Source organism: Mesocricetus auratus, unplaced genomic scaffold, assembly GCF_017639785.1.
Source record: "Mesocricetus auratus isolate SY011 unplaced genomic scaffold, BCM_Maur_2.0 Super-Scaffold_4256, whole genome shotgun sequence".
NCBI lineage: Eukaryota > Metazoa > Chordata > Mammalia > Rodentia > Cricetidae > Mesocricetus > Mesocricetus auratus.
This window is the reverse complement of record NW_024429182.1, coordinates 112,763,647-112,780,303: the sequence shown is the minus strand read 5'-3', so window position 1 is coordinate 112,780,303 and position 16,657 is coordinate 112,763,647. Positions and strand designations below refer to the sequence as shown.

General features: G+C 47.7%; 1 protein-coding gene and 1 long non-coding RNA gene across 10 annotated transcripts in view; one reads left to right on the top strand and one right to left on the bottom strand.

Annotated features, from left to right (window-relative positions):
- Positions 1-16,657, bottom strand: part of Arnt2 (aryl hydrocarbon receptor nuclear translocator 2) — a 148,849-nt gene that overhangs the window by 22,728 nt on the left and 109,464 nt on the right. For all 9 annotated transcript variants that reach the window (XM_005077855.4, XM_013118935.3, XM_013118934.3 and 6 more), the window contains exons 10-13: positions 15,782-15,916; positions 13,852-13,926; positions 6,737-6,888; positions 49-121 (exon numbers count right to left, since the gene is read on the bottom strand). In XM_005077855.4, coding sequence (XP_005077912.1) covers positions 49-121; positions 6,737-6,888; positions 13,852-13,926; positions 15,782-15,916 — 435 coding nt within the window. The remainder of the gene's footprint in view (positions 1-48; positions 122-6,736; positions 6,889-13,851; positions 13,927-15,781; positions 15,917-16,657) is intronic.
- On the top strand, positions 2,251-7,418 carry LOC121133162. Its single transcript, XR_005869931.1, has 2 exons — positions 2,251-5,089; positions 6,628-7,418. It is a non-coding gene; the product is annotated as an uncharacterized LOC121133162 (long non-coding RNA).

The following is a 16,657-nucleotide window of genomic DNA, read 5'->3' as shown; positions in this document are numbered from 1 at the left end:
TTTCAGTCCTCTCAGTGCCAAACAGAAAAGAGTTTTCCAGAAATTCACCTGAGATAAATCGTACGATGACAGCCCATCTCGCTGGTGAACCTCCAGTTCTGCCTGCTGTTGCTGAAGCTGCCTGTGAAACAATAAGTCAACAAAGTGTGAGGAACAGAAATTTGGGGTCAGTGGGACTAAGGTAGAAATCGCACTCCTCAAAGTCACCACGTAGCCCATGATCAACAGATCTCTAAAAGGCTTTCCACTTTTATTTTACTCCAACCCCTGTATTTCTACACGCGCTGTTGAAAAGGTAAGGTAAGGTGTGTGTGTGTGTGTGTGTGTGTGTGTGTGTGTGTGCGTGTGTGTGTGTGTATGTGTGTGTGTGTGTGTGGTGTGTTCTGTGGGTGTGTGTATGCGCATGTAGAAGCCAGAGGCTGGCATCAGGAGTCCTCCTCAGTTGTGTTTCACCTTATCCTTTGAGGCAGGGTCCTTCACCAAACCCAGAGCTCACCAGTTAGCTAGACTGGCTTGCCAGTGAGCTCCAGGCATCCACCTGTTCCTGCCCCAGTAGCTCCACGGTTATGCTAAGCTATTCACATGGATGCTGGGGATGCAAACGCAGGCTGTCGTGCTTGTACTCTGCTGTATCCACTGGGCCATCTCCTTAGCTTCACATTCTAATCCCAGACAGGGTCTTGGTGTGCACCCTAGACTGGCCTGGAACTCTTGATCCTCCTGATCCAGCCTCTCCACCTCTAGGGGGACAGACAGGCACTGCCATGCCTGGCTCAGACAATAAGCTTCTTCAAATGACTTTTGCTTTATGCAGGGTAGAAAAAAACCACAGTACTGAAATTGTTTAAAAAGCAAAATTCAGGAAAGCAGTTGGTTTAGCACTTCAAAGCTGCTGATTGTAGTGTGCACTCCTGCCATTGGAGCGTACATTTTCTTATTCGTGCCTCACACTGGATTCTCATGGAGGTTATTTCATCCACAAGCTAAAGTCAAGAAAGCTGGAGCGGAAGGCTAAAGTTAGGTCAGAGATGTTCTGCTTAGAGTACAGCAGGATCTGACTTCAGGGTAAGTCCAAGGTGGTTGGCTCCTCCTACTCTTCTAGGCTCCTCCCACTCTGTCAGGCTCCTCCTACGCTACCAGGCTGTCTTGCTGGGGTTCTGGGAAAAGCCAGATTTTAAAGTAAGGAGATGCTTCCTGTTTTAAAATAGGGAGACTGGACTGCTTTCAGGAAACAGCAAAGCCCACAACTCAGATGCTACAAACAAGGCCGAGTGTAAGGAACTCAGTTCTAGATACCCCAGTGAGGAGGCTCTGTTGGTGGCCCTGCTGAGCAGCTCCTTGGGAATCAAACTCAAAAGTCCATTCAGTGAACTATGCTGAGGCAAAGAAAACCCCCATACCCAAGTCCAGTTCTGATGATTCACAACTCCCAGATTCCTGCTCTGGTGGAGCTGGGTCTCCAGGGGAGGACAGATGAGAAGAAGGTTCCAAGGGAGTGAAGGATTTCTCACTGTGGTTCAAGAGCCCAGGGACAAAGGCAAGGATGGACTTGGAGGCATGTGAAGTTCCACCAGACAGTGAAGTCCCACCAGACAGTGAAGTCCCACCAGACAGTGAAGTCTCACCAGACAGTGGAAGCCCGTGCCTCTCACATCAGCAAAGCAGAGCACCAAGAACAATTTTCAAAACCAATTGAGATTTCAAAAACTTTAAAGAGAGTGTTAGGATGTAATGGAGTTGACAGAGTGCTTGCCAAGCATGCATGAAACTGTAGGCTTAATTCCCAGTACCTGTAATCCAGCACTAGGGATACGGAGGCAGGAGAATCGGTAGTTATATTCAAGGTCAGCCCAGGCAACATGAGACCTTTTCTTAAATATTTTTAAAAGAATCAATATAATCATAACTATAAAAGAAGCATCACTGTCCTTCCTTGTTCTTACTCCATTATCGACTTTGTTTCCCGTGCATCTTGGGGAAGCATGATGGCTCACTGGCAGGCTGCTAATATCTGAACTGAAGACAGATAGATCACCAGTGCTTGGCTAACATTTTTATATTTACAATATAATACTATCAATTATCAGATAATGGAAATGAGGCTCAGCAAGCTTAAGTAGTTTACCCAGCTAGAATGAAGCAAAGAAGGGACTCAAATTCAATTCTGCAGGGCTGTGGACCTTGTACTTTTCCCTCTGCCCTCTGGACACCTGGCGTTGACTTGGTCAGGGTAGGAAATGTCTGTCTGTTTACAGAAATGGCCATGTGGGTTGTCTCGACAGCGGCCTGATGAAGGTGACCATCACCTAAGAGGTTACCAAGGCCTCTACAGGGGCAGAGGAGGAAGTGTGCTAGGGTCCTGAGAAGTACCTGGAGTCCTGGTTCTCAGGGTCTCCTCCAAGAGGAAGTAGAGGCAGGGACCAAAACGATCCTTGGCTTTGGAGCCGGGAACTGGAAGAGTCTCAGCCCTTCATTGGTCGGAGGTTGTGCCTGCTTTGCAGAAAGGCAGCTCCAGCCAGGAAGACAGATGAGGATAGTGCCTTTGCTTCCAGAACTAACTCAAGGCTGCCTCCTGGGCATGCTCCGTAGGCTCTGGGGCTACAGTTTGCACTCTAACTGCTGCAGAGATAGCATACAATCTCCTGCTTCCTTCTGCATCCACTCCTCCACAGTTCCCACCTACTACCAAGCAGGTGACCACTGCTATCACAAAGAATGTACGACCATTGACCAGCTGGATTTTGGGTATGGTGGGACTTTAAGAACTCGTGTTTGTACTCACACAGGACACATACATCTATCTGTACTCATGAATACACACACATGGATGCACACATGTACATGTGCATGTACACACACACCAGGAACTTGTGTCATGAAAACCTGAAACAAGCTCAAATTAATGCTTGGCCCAAGGAGAACTGTGTGTCAGTCCCCTGATGAGGGGTAGGGAAATGAAAGTCAGGGAGGGAGGCTGAGCAAATGTGGAAAGATGAACATGAATGATACCTAGTCAGCCCGGGACTGGTCTCTCAGAGAATCAATTCCCTAAAACCAAGACTTGGCACAGCTCAGAGATGTGCACCCAGTGTGTTGCATCAGTGTGTTTTTCTGGGCTTCCATCTGTGTGGAGGGAACGGGAGGTAGTCAGGGGTGACAAAGAGCCTTTTCAGTAGCTTAGCACAAATGCTAAACACCCAGTGCTTGCTTCACTTCTTCAGGAAGTTGCTTTTGGATGCTCTCAGCTGAAGGCTACCGAAAGCAACTCCCCCTCCTCCTCCCGCCAAGCAAGCACAGGGCATTGGAGGATCTTTCCTAACTAGCTGGCTCATCTGCTGGCAAAGCTGACCTCTCGAATGCAAGAAAGGCTGTCTGCTCACATGTGTGGCCAGCACTGCCCTCTACCGTCCTCAGTGAGCTTCTCAGTCTGCCATGGAACACCTGGCTTAGAAACCTGATGTCCTGTGGCCGCAGCTGTTGCAGGTGTCTCATGGAGCTGCACAACCTCCAGGACCTGCTGAGGATGACTGGCCTGGGTCAGCAGGATGGCCCACCCCGGAACAAACCGCTTTTCTGTCTTCACAACACTGCCTGCCTTTCAGAAAGGAAGGCCAACCCTCTCAGCTGGGGCTGGCTTGCAGAGGAGAGTGACCTTGCTTCCAGGCCTCATGTCAGGGCTGCCTCCTGGGGGACTGGTTTTGTCCTCTTCATGCTCTGTATTGTCCACTGTCCTCTGTCTCCTGTCCCTCCCTACCCATGTTCTCATGGTTTTGAAGCCCAAGCCTTAGACCTCCCGGTACCAAGTTCCCCCCTAAGAATACGAAAGGTAATGCAGGCAACTTGACTGGCACAGGACATGTCCGGTCATGGTGATCAGGGAGTATAAACTTCATTAGTTGTGGCCAAACATGTGACTCTGACAGCAGGTTTATAAAGACTGGAAGAGTGACAAGCCTCCCCCAACAAGGAGCATCATTCTGCTCTTTCACCCAAATCTAGAAAGCTGCTGAGTGCACAGCCAAGATCAGGGCTGTTACTATGACAGGGTGACTCTGATGTGGGACAGAAGCAGCTTCATTGACAGGGAGAATGAGGGTTGATGGTTCAGCACAGATGGCACCCTCAAAGCGCAGGAAACAACCTCACCCACAGGGAGTAGGCACCTCAGGGCCCCTGCTGTCTATAGGCCTGTGTACCCAACTTTGTATTGTAAAGGAACAAAGAAAGATGAGGGGCAGAGAAGGAGGCAGAATCCAGAGAGGAGGTGGCTTTCCCTAACGACCAGCCAACCTGTTGGCATCCAAAGGAGGAAGATTCTAGAACAGTGTCCAGGACTCTGAGTAGTTGGTGTGTTTGTCTATTTCTATGAGTACTTGGCTAGGCAGCCTAAATTGGCAAGTATGGAGCCATATTGGGAGAGACAAGCCTAAGGGCAGAGATCTGGCTTGCACAGGTGCTAAGCAGGACAGGGCTGGCACTGTCCTTCTTATCTCTCTCCTGACAAGGACCTGGTACCCCCAGTTTGTAAGCACCTCAGAACCCCGCTCATAGCCACTTAGACCTCTAACACAGCAGCAACCAGGACTTCCCTGGCCCCATGCTTGGCTCTGTTCCCATTTCTCAACCTTCATTATTTTAGTCAGACCTAGGACTAGATACTCAAGGGTGCATCACTGGTCTCTGTGGTCATTGTGGCATTGAGTGGAAGAAATGGAACACCCTCAATCTGATCAAAAACCCAAGACAAAGAAGAAGACATAGAAAATTGAGATAAGATCATCTTTTGCCCATCTGGATCTATGGATTCTCCTATTTCTTCTATTCCATTTACAGGGTTGACCAGCAGATGGGGTAGAAGAAGAATCCAGTTGTACCAACTACAGAAAGGGAGAAGATGTCTAGAAGGAAAGCTGGTCCAGAAGACAGCTGAGGGAAAAGTACCTGGGAGCAAGAGTTCTGTGCTCCAGACGGCATGCTGGCAGCTGTTGGGCTAGCGTGAGAGCTAGGCTGCAAGGGGCTGGGTCAAACTGAATGGCAGCAGTGACTCAACAAGGCCTGGACAAAAAAAATGTTCTGATGGAGAGGCAGGGTAGGTCCTTAGAAGGATCCCCTGGTATCAGGAGATGGGGACAAGAAGGTCATGGGCTCAGGACCAACCCTGACTGAAACGGGAAACGGAGGTCGGGAGGTCCAATGCCATGAGCGGCTGACACAAGAGCAGTATGTCAGCCTCATGCCACATCCTTTTCATCCTAGACCTGGCTTCCAGGTGCTTTAGCTCACTGGGACACCTTTGTGTCCACGTGTCTGCACGTGTATGTTCCTTTCTGGGTACAGATAGATGTCCTGTAGGTCACACCAGGGTTACACCTGATGAACCTAGCATAACTGTGTGGTATTACCAACCAAAAAAGCATCAGTGTCCCGAACTCATGGCTTCAAGCTTAGCAACACATGCTAGAGTGAGAGCTGTTTTCTCTCAGGGATGTGTGGTTAAGTGCAGCCGCCGCTTACGGCAACAGCTTGGAATCCTGTAGAACATTGCCAGCATAGGGAAGGAGCAGATTCAAGTCCAATGCTTGGTTTCCCTTAAATGTGCATCACTTTCACAACACAGTAAAGTCAAATTTCAGAAAATGGAGGGGCAGGTAGACCATTGAGACTTCTAGGTCAGCTTTGCCTATATAGTGAGGTCTAGGTTAGCCAGGGTTACAAAGTAAGACCCTGTCTCAAAAAAAAAAAGGCTCGAAATAGTGTAAACGGAAGCATCTGTAATCAGATTTCATCTGTATTCCCTCTATATTTAATGTGAAGAGGCAACTCCTGCCCACAGCCATGCTCGCTATAGCATATAGAAGGCACTGAGGTCCACAAGTCTGTCCCACAGATCTAAGCTTATCTCTGGAAAGGAGGGGCCATGGGATGGGGAGGTGACACAGTCAGTAAAGCATGACAAGCTGTGTTGGATTCCCAGCATGCATGTAGACAATTAATCCAGGCTCAGCGGTGCTCATGTGATCCCAGCACTGGGAAGCAGGTACTGGTTCCGAGCCTGGACAAACCTGTGAGCTCCAAGTTCAGTAGAAGACTCCATCTCAACAGGTAAGGGAGAGCAACTAAGGAAGACTTCAGATATCAGCCCCTGGCTTCCAAATACATGCCCATGCCCATACACACACAAAAAGAGGGCCATCACTCCATGTCACAGAAGAGGAAACTATGGGTAAGAGAGGAGGTGACTTATGTGAGATTACAAAGCCAAGGGAGAACTCAGGTCTATCTGCCAATTCCACGGATATAGAATGAGTACAAAAGTAGGGGCCCTGGGCCAGGAGTAGGGGTACTTAGGTGGTGGTCCTAGGTGCTGCAACAACTGCCTGACCTTGGCCAGAGCTTCAAGAAGCCCAGTCCCCTTCTTCCACCCACTAGCTCCAGCAGGACCAGGAGTGGACAGCATAATAGGATGCGGAGGTGGGCACTGGCGAGCTCTTCTCTGCTTGGCTTGGTGTCACGAGGAAAAGAACAGAATGGAGACTTTGGTACCCTGACCTGACATGGGAGGGATGCATGTACCCCACAGTAACAGGGACCCAGAATCTCCCCTTTTCTTCCTCCTTCACCCTGTAGGGGTTTTGGACTGCAGCTAGAGGCCGTGGGAGAAGCGAGCCTCAAGCAAAGCAGCTCAGGATGCAACTCCTATGTGAATAACCAGCGGAAGAGGGGGCTGTGCACGTACTTGACGTTGGTGTTGGTGCAGATGACGTACTCGATCTCATCGGAATAGGGGTTCTGGAAGGTGAAGCTGCTGGTACGGATCAACAGCCACTCCCGGTTCTTGGTGCGGAACCGATACATGACCGACAGCACTTGGCCCTTCAGCTTAACCACCTGCAAAAACATTTGGACAAGGAAGTCAGCAGGAGGAGGAAGAGGAATGGCTAGGCAGTGTGGCCGGTTGCTGAGAAGGCCAGCAGGACCTCAGAATAGGCGGGCTGCTTCCAACCACAGCAAGGGGGGCTACGAGAGTAAGAGTGACAGGTAGAAGCTAAGCTCTCACTTCATCTGCGTCCCTTGAAACAGGGAGGGCACTGCCCTCGGGTCATTCTGCCATCTCGGGTGAGGGACCAGTAACAGTCAATGCTTCTAATTCAGTGAATACAAATCAGATGGTGAGCACACCATAAGAGCTGTATTTCTTCATTTTCTTTTTTTTTTCTCCCCCCTTGGGCTTCATTAGGATTAGATGCTAGTATTCTTTGGAGTAGCTTGTCTCATAGAGGTATGCAGCTACAATGCATCATGGACTCATTTCTTAGATGGGCTTAATTCACATAAGATTTTAACCTCTGTTTGACATTGTAAAATGAATCAAACTCTCAGGAAGGAGGTGGAATAAAATGGTAGGTCTGTATGCATTATTTATGTGTATGTATTGATCTGCCCCTACTTTCATGTTGCGGCATGGTTTCCAATGTACTTTCATGGACACCCTGTAGTGTAGCCCAGCAAAGGTCTGGTGGCTTCACTATTTAAATATGACAATACCAGGATGCAAAGAAATTAATTAAGTTCTCCAAGACAGCTCTGGTGGCAAAGAGGTGACAGGAACTATGATCTTATGTCCAAGTTACAAGCTCATCTCTCTGGGGACAGCTTGCTTTTTTTTTCCTCTGTTCACTCACCCAATACAAAGGTGTGCAAAGACATCCGCCCACTGGCAGCTGGAAGCATCCAGGTGTTGGTCTCACAAAGAGAAAGAAGTGGGAGAGAGAGAAGCTATAGGAAGGACCAACAGACCTCGCCTGGCTGTGATTGTCCCCAAGGACAAGGTAAGGCCAGCAGAAGTCCTTTTTGTAGGCAAGCACAGCCTTACATCCCGGAAACGGAAGTCTTCAGTCTTCCTGGGTGTGATCTCAGATGGATTGCTGACAAGAGCAGGGCCAGATTCTAGAGGCTGGCAAGGTCAGACTCCTCCTAACATTATTGCATTTGCATCCTGCTGCCCACTGCGAGTCTGCAGTTTCTACCACACTGCACAGAGCCTGGGGACATGGTGAGCTGAGGCTCACATAGCCCAGCCCAGTGCCTATAGCATATCTCACAAGCTGGCTTCATGGCAGTGGTCATCCCAGACTGGAGCAAAAGCAGCCAGGTGACTTCTCCCCCACTGTCTCTGCAGAGTATCAGACAAGACCCTCTTCAGAAATAAATGAGTGATCAAAGAGCCAGGTAGAAAGCTGGAAGAGACAGAGATCTTCTTTGTCACCACTGGGGGTGAGGTAGAGCTGGCCTGCTCAGAGGATGCTGACTCATAGAAAGCTGGCCCATGTCTAGTCACTGTTCCACTGCTGTGAAGAGATACCATGGGTCTTGGCAAAGCACATGTAAGGAGCTTATAGTTTCAGAGGCTTAATGCATTATCGTCATGGCAGAGAGCATGGCAGCAGACAGACATGGTGCTGGAGAAGTAGCTGAAAGTTATATCCTGATCCACAAGCAGAGAGAAGGGTGGGGGGAGAAAGGGAGGGGCTTTTGAAACCTCAAAGCCCACCCCCAGTGTGGTGCTTTGAAAGAAAATTGCACCCAAGGGGAGTGTATTAGGAACATGAGCTTCAGAGCTGATAGACACCTGCTGAGGCTTTGTCACCACAGGCAAGGAAGAGCATGGTCTGAATCCTTGCTTAAACAACCTTAACACCCAGTCTAGAGTCCCCATTGCCATGGTGAATGCTTTATTCCAAAGTACCTGTCACCCAGCAGAATCTGCTACAAACTCACAATCAAATTGGCAGGGGCTTACTAGGAGGGCTAGGAGTTGGGACCTATTGTTGATGTTCTGACTTGAATGAAGGGTTCCAGAAGGGAAATGAAGTTTTTGAAAGAGTTGGAGGGTAGGTGTGATGCTGGCAAATGAGACTGTTGGCTCTCCTTGCAGAAAGCAGCCGTGTGTAGGCAAGAAAGCTGAAACGTGACGGGGGGGATTGAACTACGTATGTCAGCAGGGTGTCAATATGATCCAGGTCTAAGTCCAGAGTGATGCATCCTACTGTGCTTCACTCAAGTGTGGGGCAAGTAACACAAAAGACTGCAAAGATAATAAAACCTAGCTTAGCTTCGGTCTTCATGAAAACATGGGTATCATCATCACCATCATCATCATCACCATCCCCATCATCACCATTACCATAACCTTAATTATCACCATCACTACTGTCTTATAAAGGAAAACACTTAATTATGGCCAGCTTGCTTACAGTTCCGAGGTTTAGTTCATTATCATCCTGGCATGAAGCATGGTGGCAATAAGGCAGACATGGTGCTGGAAAGTAGCTGAGAGCTCTATCTTTGAAACCACAGGCAGCAGGTAAAGAGGGAGACACTGGGCCTGCCTTGAGCATTTGAAACCCCAAAGGTCACCCCCAGTGACATACTCCCTCCAATAGGTCACACCTACTCCAACAAGGCCACACCTCCTAATCCATGTCAAGTAGCAGGACTTCCTAATGACCAAGAATTCAAATACATGAGCCTATGGGGGCCGTTCTTATTCAAAATACCACCATTACTATCACCATTATCACCCTCACCCCCATCATTCCTATTACAATCATCACCATTACAATCGTTACTATTAACATCACCTCACAATTATTGTCAATATCATCACACTAGTCTCCATCACGACCACAATTATTGCCATCACCATCATAACCTCACAGTCACCTGTCATAATCACTACCATCACCATCATCTTTAGCATCATGATCATTACTATCATCATTACCACCACCACTATCACCATCATCATCACCACCACAATCACTATTATCACCACAGCTATTGCCATCGCCATCATTATCACAATCACCACCAATACCGCCCCATAGTCATTATAATTGTCATAGTCATTATCATTATCACCATCACTACCACTATAATCATCACTGTTAACATCAGTGATGACCATAAACCATCATCATTGTCACCATCACCTGCCATCCATCCATCCTGTCCTGGGTCATAACAGCAAGATCAGGGCCTCCAGAGATCTACTCACATCTCACCTGGGCTCCACTCTATCCTGTGTCATATTTGACTATGTAAACTACAGATGCCTCGAGAACTTAGGAGGTTTGAAAAGAAAAAGGAGTTGAACATCTCACCTCACCCTGATAAGGCAACTTCAATAACTTGTATTGAGACTATCTACCTCATCCCATTAGTGAAAGGGAAACCAAGGTTGTGGCATCAGAGGTGGATGTCCTGGCTCAGGTCCAGGACACATGGGCAGCAACTGTACAGCCATAAAGACATCCCAAGGCACACCCAGACTTGGCCTGAGTTTGTGTTCTTTGGGCACTGGCCACCAACAATGAAGGAGGACCAATGTTGATAAAGGGAAGTGGTTTGTTCTTAAGAAAGCTGAGTCAGCCCTTGAACTCTGGTTTTAAACAAAAGCACTGAACTGCCCAGACAGGAAGCCCATGGAACACACACAAGGTCTGAGTTTAGAGTTCCCAGGGGCCAGAAAAGTTTATCCGCCCCAGAATCCCCTTTTCAGTCAGTGTGCCAAGTGGTCAAACAGAAGAAACTTAGAGCAGGCTCCTCCTTCACACCCATTCTTTCTGTTTAGACTCGATTCATCATGATGGCAGTGGTGCTAGTTGACACTCAAAACTTTCTTATCCCATTGTCTACTAGGAAACACATGATGACAGTATTCATGGGGTACGGTTGGGGACACATGAAGAAGGATCTAAATAGTTTCTGGAAACAGGATGACAGGCCCATCACCAGGAGAGATGCACATTCATGCACCCAGAAAGATGAAACCAACAGTGCCTGAAGTTGGCCAGGCAAAGTTACCCTCACATCCACACATGTAGCAAATATGGCACAAAGCACATTATCCCCAAATGGAAGGGAGTCACCTGCTGCAAGTTCTAGTCTGCTTAGGTAGCTTGGTTCAAATCTACCCGCATGGAGATGATGCCCACAAGCATAGGCATGGGGTCTGTCCACAGGTTGCAGTGAAGGAGGTAAAAAAAGATGAAGTGGACAAGAGAAATGACACACGGAAAAGGAGAAAAAAGGAGTGAAGGACGTTTGGACCTCTTTCTTAGTCACTGGTAAGATCTCATGGATGACATGAGTTGAAAGATATCAGTCATGTGAAGAGTAGAGGGTAGTATTCTAGCCAGGGGATGGCTCAGTCATGCTCAGAAAATGGGAAAGAGAATATTCAAGAAGGCAAGAGAAGCTAGTGAGTCTGAAGAATTTTGTCTGAAGGAGCATGGAATAGGACCAGAAGCTATGGGAAGAAATGTGTATTTCACTCTAGATACATGGACTGTTGTTGGCAAGTTTTAATGAGACATGTGACTAAGCCCAGTTTTTTCTTTCTCTTTCTTTTTCTTTTCTTTTCATTTCCTTCCTTCCTTCCTTCCTTCCTTCCTTCCTTCCTTCCTTCCTTCCTTCCTTCCTTTCTTTCTTCTTTCCTTCCTTCCTTCCTTTACAAAGGCTTGGAGTAAAATGACAACAGAGGCAGAGACCCAGCAAGGGAACATATGTAACCATCAGATAGGAGGGGGCATGGATGACGGAAGAAAGCAGGGAGGCACCGTGGCATCTTGTGAAGGTGTTCCAGGAGGGCCTGTCATGTGGTCTGTGCCTAAGGGATGCTGAGCTTTGTCCTGAGCAACTGGGTGGGAGTGGTGTGAGGGCAAGGCTGCTGAGAGAAGAGGCAGTGTGCTGGGTTTGGAGGACCCTGGGTCCTGAGACAGAGAGGCGAAGAGCTGCCTGGAAGGAGGCGGGCAGGACGCTAGAGGATGAGTTGGCGGGGGCCATCCAGTATGTGAGCCTACCATCCAGTGTGTGAGCCTACCATCCAGTGTGTGAGCTTACCATCCAGTCTGTGAGCTTACCATCCAGTATGTGAGCCTACCATCCAGTGTGTGAGCTTACCATCCAGTGTGTGAGCTTATCATCCAGTGTGTGAGCTTATCATCCAGTGTGTGAGCCTACCATCCAGTATGTGAGCCTACCATCCAGTATGTGAGCCTACCATCCAGTGTGTGAGCTTACCATCCAGTGTGTGAGCTTACCATCCAGTCTGTGAGCTTACCATCCAGTATGTGAGCTTACCATCCAGTGTGTGAGCTTACCATCCAGTGTGTGAGCTTATCATCCAGTGTGTGAGCTTACCATCCAGTGTGTGAGCTTACCATCCAGTATGTGAGCTTACCATCCAGTATGTGAGCCTACCATCCAGTGTGTGAGCTTACCATCCAGTGTGTGAGCTTACCATCCAGTGTGTGAGCTTACCATCCAGTGTGTGAGCTTACCATCCAGTCTGTGAGCTTACCATCCAGTATGTGAGCTTATCATCCAGTGTGTGAGCTTACCATCCAGTATGTGAGCCTACCATCCAGTGTGTGAGCTTACCATCCAGTGTGTGAGCTTACCATCCAGTGTGTGAGCTTACCATCCAGTGTGTGAGCTTACCATCCAGTGTGTGAGCTTACCATCCAGGATGTGAGCTTAGGAGGAAGAAGCTCTATGGTTGATGTCAGACCCTGTCTTCACAGCGGGCTTCACAGAAGCCAACCAAACGGGGTGAGGGAATGGAAAGGAAACCACAAGTGGGAAGGACTTACATTGGAAGAATAGAACTGAGATCAGGGAGGAAGGGGCCCCAGAGCGCCACCCATGTAGGTGTGAAGCTGGAGGCCCAGGGCTCTGCAGATGGAGAGGCCTTCCCCTGACTGTGCCTGAGACACTTGCAAAGCAAAATGCTAAAGTAAGCCCAACCTCCAGATGGATGACAGCAGACTCCTCCCTCTTGGAAAGTGACTCAGAGGTCTCTTTCCTTATGTCCAGATTCTCCTTTTCCCAGAGTATGTCAGAGTCTACTGGAGTGAGTTCTCTCCTCCTCCGAGGCTAGCTCAGGAGCATCATTCTGAAATAGCTCTAACTCACTGAAGTGTGACACTCTGGCCCTCTGCTTCAGTGAGCCTCTCCTAAGCCCCCCACCACCCCAGGAACCAGCACTCTTGTGGCCTGTGCTATGGGTGCCTTTCACACAGCGTGTTCTCAGTAAGTAGAAACGATGCATGGAGTGCCACTATTATGGTGACCATTCTGCCAGGCTGCCTCTCCGCCACTCTCCCCATCTGGATGATCCTCTACTTAAGTTGTCTCCCATGTCTGATTCTCACGGGTCCTGCACAGCTCTGGGACCCATTGCTCATTCTAGAGGTCTCCTGATTTATCTTTACTTTCATTTATTTGTGTTCCCCGGGCTTCCTAAGTGGCTTTTCAAAGCTCTGTTCTGTTTACAAAGTCAGAGGAATTGCTACTTACCATTATTTGACCTGGGAGAGAACAGGGGCCCTACAGCACGGCGCAGGAGGCCTCAGACCTGGACTGACTGGTCTCACTGTCTGCCACTTCCTCCTTGTCAGCCCTAGGAGCTAAGGATCCTCCTGGAAGGCTGCAGCAGCTTGTCTGGCCTGGGCCCCTCCGTATGACATGTTCCCTCATTTCTTTCGTACTGTCCCTTTACAACTCACGTCAGCTGATCCCTCTCCTGGTAGCTGGCTCTGCTCTCAAGTCACCCTCTCTAGCTTTGGCACTTGGGAGACTCTTCATAGCCTGTCCTCCTTTGCTGCTATATAGCAATGATGTCCTCATATATCTTACTTCCATGCTGAACTCCTGCCCAGAATGGCTGTCTGACATTGTAGGAGGGCATTCCCAGTCTGGTAGCTCACGGTAGGCATCCATCCCTCTCGCCATCCCCCACCCCCAGGTAACTCACTAGGCATCAGCAGCAGCAGCCATGGGCAATACCTGCTGGAAGCTCTCCCGTAGGTGGCTCTGATCCTCAGGGTGGCAGAATTCCAAAATATCCTTTCCCAGAAGGTCCTAAAGGGGACAGACATCTTTAATGAGCCCAAAGTCCATTCTCCATCTCTTACTCCCATCCTCCTCTTGCCTGCCCACCACAGTCTTAAACGTAAAATGCCCCCGCTCCCATCTACTGAGGAGTTGGCATCCTTGCATCCATTCTAAACCCCGCTGGCTCACTTCTCACTGATTTCTAATTTTGCTTGGGCGCTAGATCAGCAGCTTTGCAACATAACTTTATTCCTGTTTGCCTTGGAGAGGCAAACTGCAATCAACATATTTCTAAAAACATCCAAAGTAAGTTCAAGGACACACATGCTGCCCACGAAAACTAAAACTGTTCAAGGATAGAAACTAGTGGCTGAATGAGGCCACAATAACTGGGCTTGCCTCAAGCCAGTTCATTATTGACCTTCACTACTCATGTGTCATTTGAAAGATCCAGCCTTCTATAATTCTGGTGTTTTACAGTGAATGGGAGCAGAATACGAAAAGCCCATCAAAGGGCAATTTTGAGCATGCTCTAGGGAAGTGTCTTAAACAGTAAAAGATGTAAGCTAACTCAGGGATGAGAACCTGCATCAGCACACGATGCTGGGAGTGAGCTGACTCAGCAGCAAGGGCAGTTCCTATGCCCCAGGAGCACACAGACACTCAGGGGAAGCTGAAGAGGAAGGCGTGGGTCTGCCCAGAAATGCACTGCTGTCAAAGTCATCCACATTTACCTTATTCTTTCTGAGGGGCCACACTTTGCATGAATCTAGCTTCAGAATTATAGAAAGTCTCTAGTACTTTTGGTTGAGACTGTTCCTAGTCTCAACCAGGGCTGATTCCAGCATGGATAAAATGTTAAGTAAATAAAAGAAAAATACACAGGCAATTAAAATAACTCATGACAACACATCCCAAAGCTTTCTAAAGTCTGTTTCTTAGAACAAAGAGCCCCTTCTTTTTTTTAAATAATTTTTTATCTTAAAAACTCTACAGAAAAGGTAACAGGATGTATAATAAATACCTGCATATCTATTACATCGATTCAGTTATCAATATGCTATCAATATTTTCTGTCTTTTTCTTCATAGATGTCCACACACAAATGTAGATGAGGTGTGTGTGTGTGTGTGTGTGTGTGTGTGTGTGTTAATTAGATCACTTGGCAGTGAGTTGGAGATCCTATAACACTTCTCCACAAGAGGCTTTTTAGCATTAATATAATAAATGTCAGCATACAATAAAACCAAAACATGATCACCTCTAAGAAATCAATACTCAAATGCTCATTTGGTAACATCTCCATACTCCCCACACTTGTCCCTAAGTGTCTCCTCTTGGTAGAGATCCTTAGGTTTAACATCTTCATACTCCCCACACCTGTCCCTAAGTGTCTCTTCTAGGCAGAGATCCTTAGGTTTAGGACACAGCATGTGGTCGTGGTTCCTTGGCTTCACCTGGGTGACTCATGCCTTTCTGAGTTTCTCATGCCACCGATTTTTGATGAAGGATCTGGAGCAAAGACCTGAAAATATGCCCCAAATATAAACGTTTCCCAAAGGATTAAGCAACATCCCTTGGGCATCTTGACAGATCTCAGACATAAACAAACTTTGTAATTAAAATAAACTGATCTCAGCTCCCCCTCCTTTGCAAAAACTCAGCAAGAGCTACAGAAAGGCTAGGGCAAGACAATGAGTCCCCTTAAAGCAGTGTTGTCTCATGATGAACAGGTTGTCAGTCTAGGCAAACAGGGAATCTAGACTCCTACATGATTTCTCCAAGACGTCATTGTGCTGAACCTTGCAAAAGTAAGATAAACACATTTTGAGTAAAGCTAAATTTTTCACCAGCTTTTGGGAGCTCAGAGCTAGCCACTGACCTGGGGTTGGTAGCCAATCACACTGATGCATCTTGGGTCCACAAATGTGATGATCCCATCAGAGTTATGCCGGGACAGGAACTCTGTGGGCACTGACATGCCACTCATGTCCATGCACACAGGAGAGCTGGTCACCTGGAATGGAGGGTTGATAAAGATGCAGATGAGGACCTGGCAAGAATCCACATAGCTTGAAGTTCACACATCCTTCTGTGTCACTGGGAAGGTGACAGTGGGGGATTTAATTAATGCTTGGCCAAATTTCTTTACATTTCTGAGCATTTGTCGCCTTATGAGTCCGTGGGAATAATGAATCACTACAATTCATAATTGTGATACTGCCTGCTATGCTGGCAAATGACTGGTGCTCAGCAAATGCTGCCACTTTCTCCCCCTCTCAGCTTTCTCTCTGTAATGGATGTAGAGACTCAAAAAGTATGTATTTCTGGACTGAATTCACCCAACTATTCTCATTTTATACCCCAGTGAAGATCCAATGTTTGTTTTATATGAATGAACTGCTTATTCATTTGTTTGAGAATGGCCAGACTTTGGAGAACATGGACATGAAACATGAATGAGCCTTCCATATTGTGTCAACCATGCCTCCCTTCATCCGTTTGGAAAACACCCTAAATGTCAATGGAAGAATGAATGAGTCTGTTGGCTGAGTGGCTACTGTATATTATCAGATATCAAGTAAATTTAAATGTATGTTTTATTTATTTACTTAATGTGTATGAGTGTACCACCTGTGTGCTTGGTGCCTGTGGCGGCCAGAAGAGGGCACCAATTCCCCCTGGGATTGGAGTTGCAGACAGTTGTGAGCTGTCACGTGGGTACTGGAAATCGAACCTAGGTCCTTTGGAAGAACAG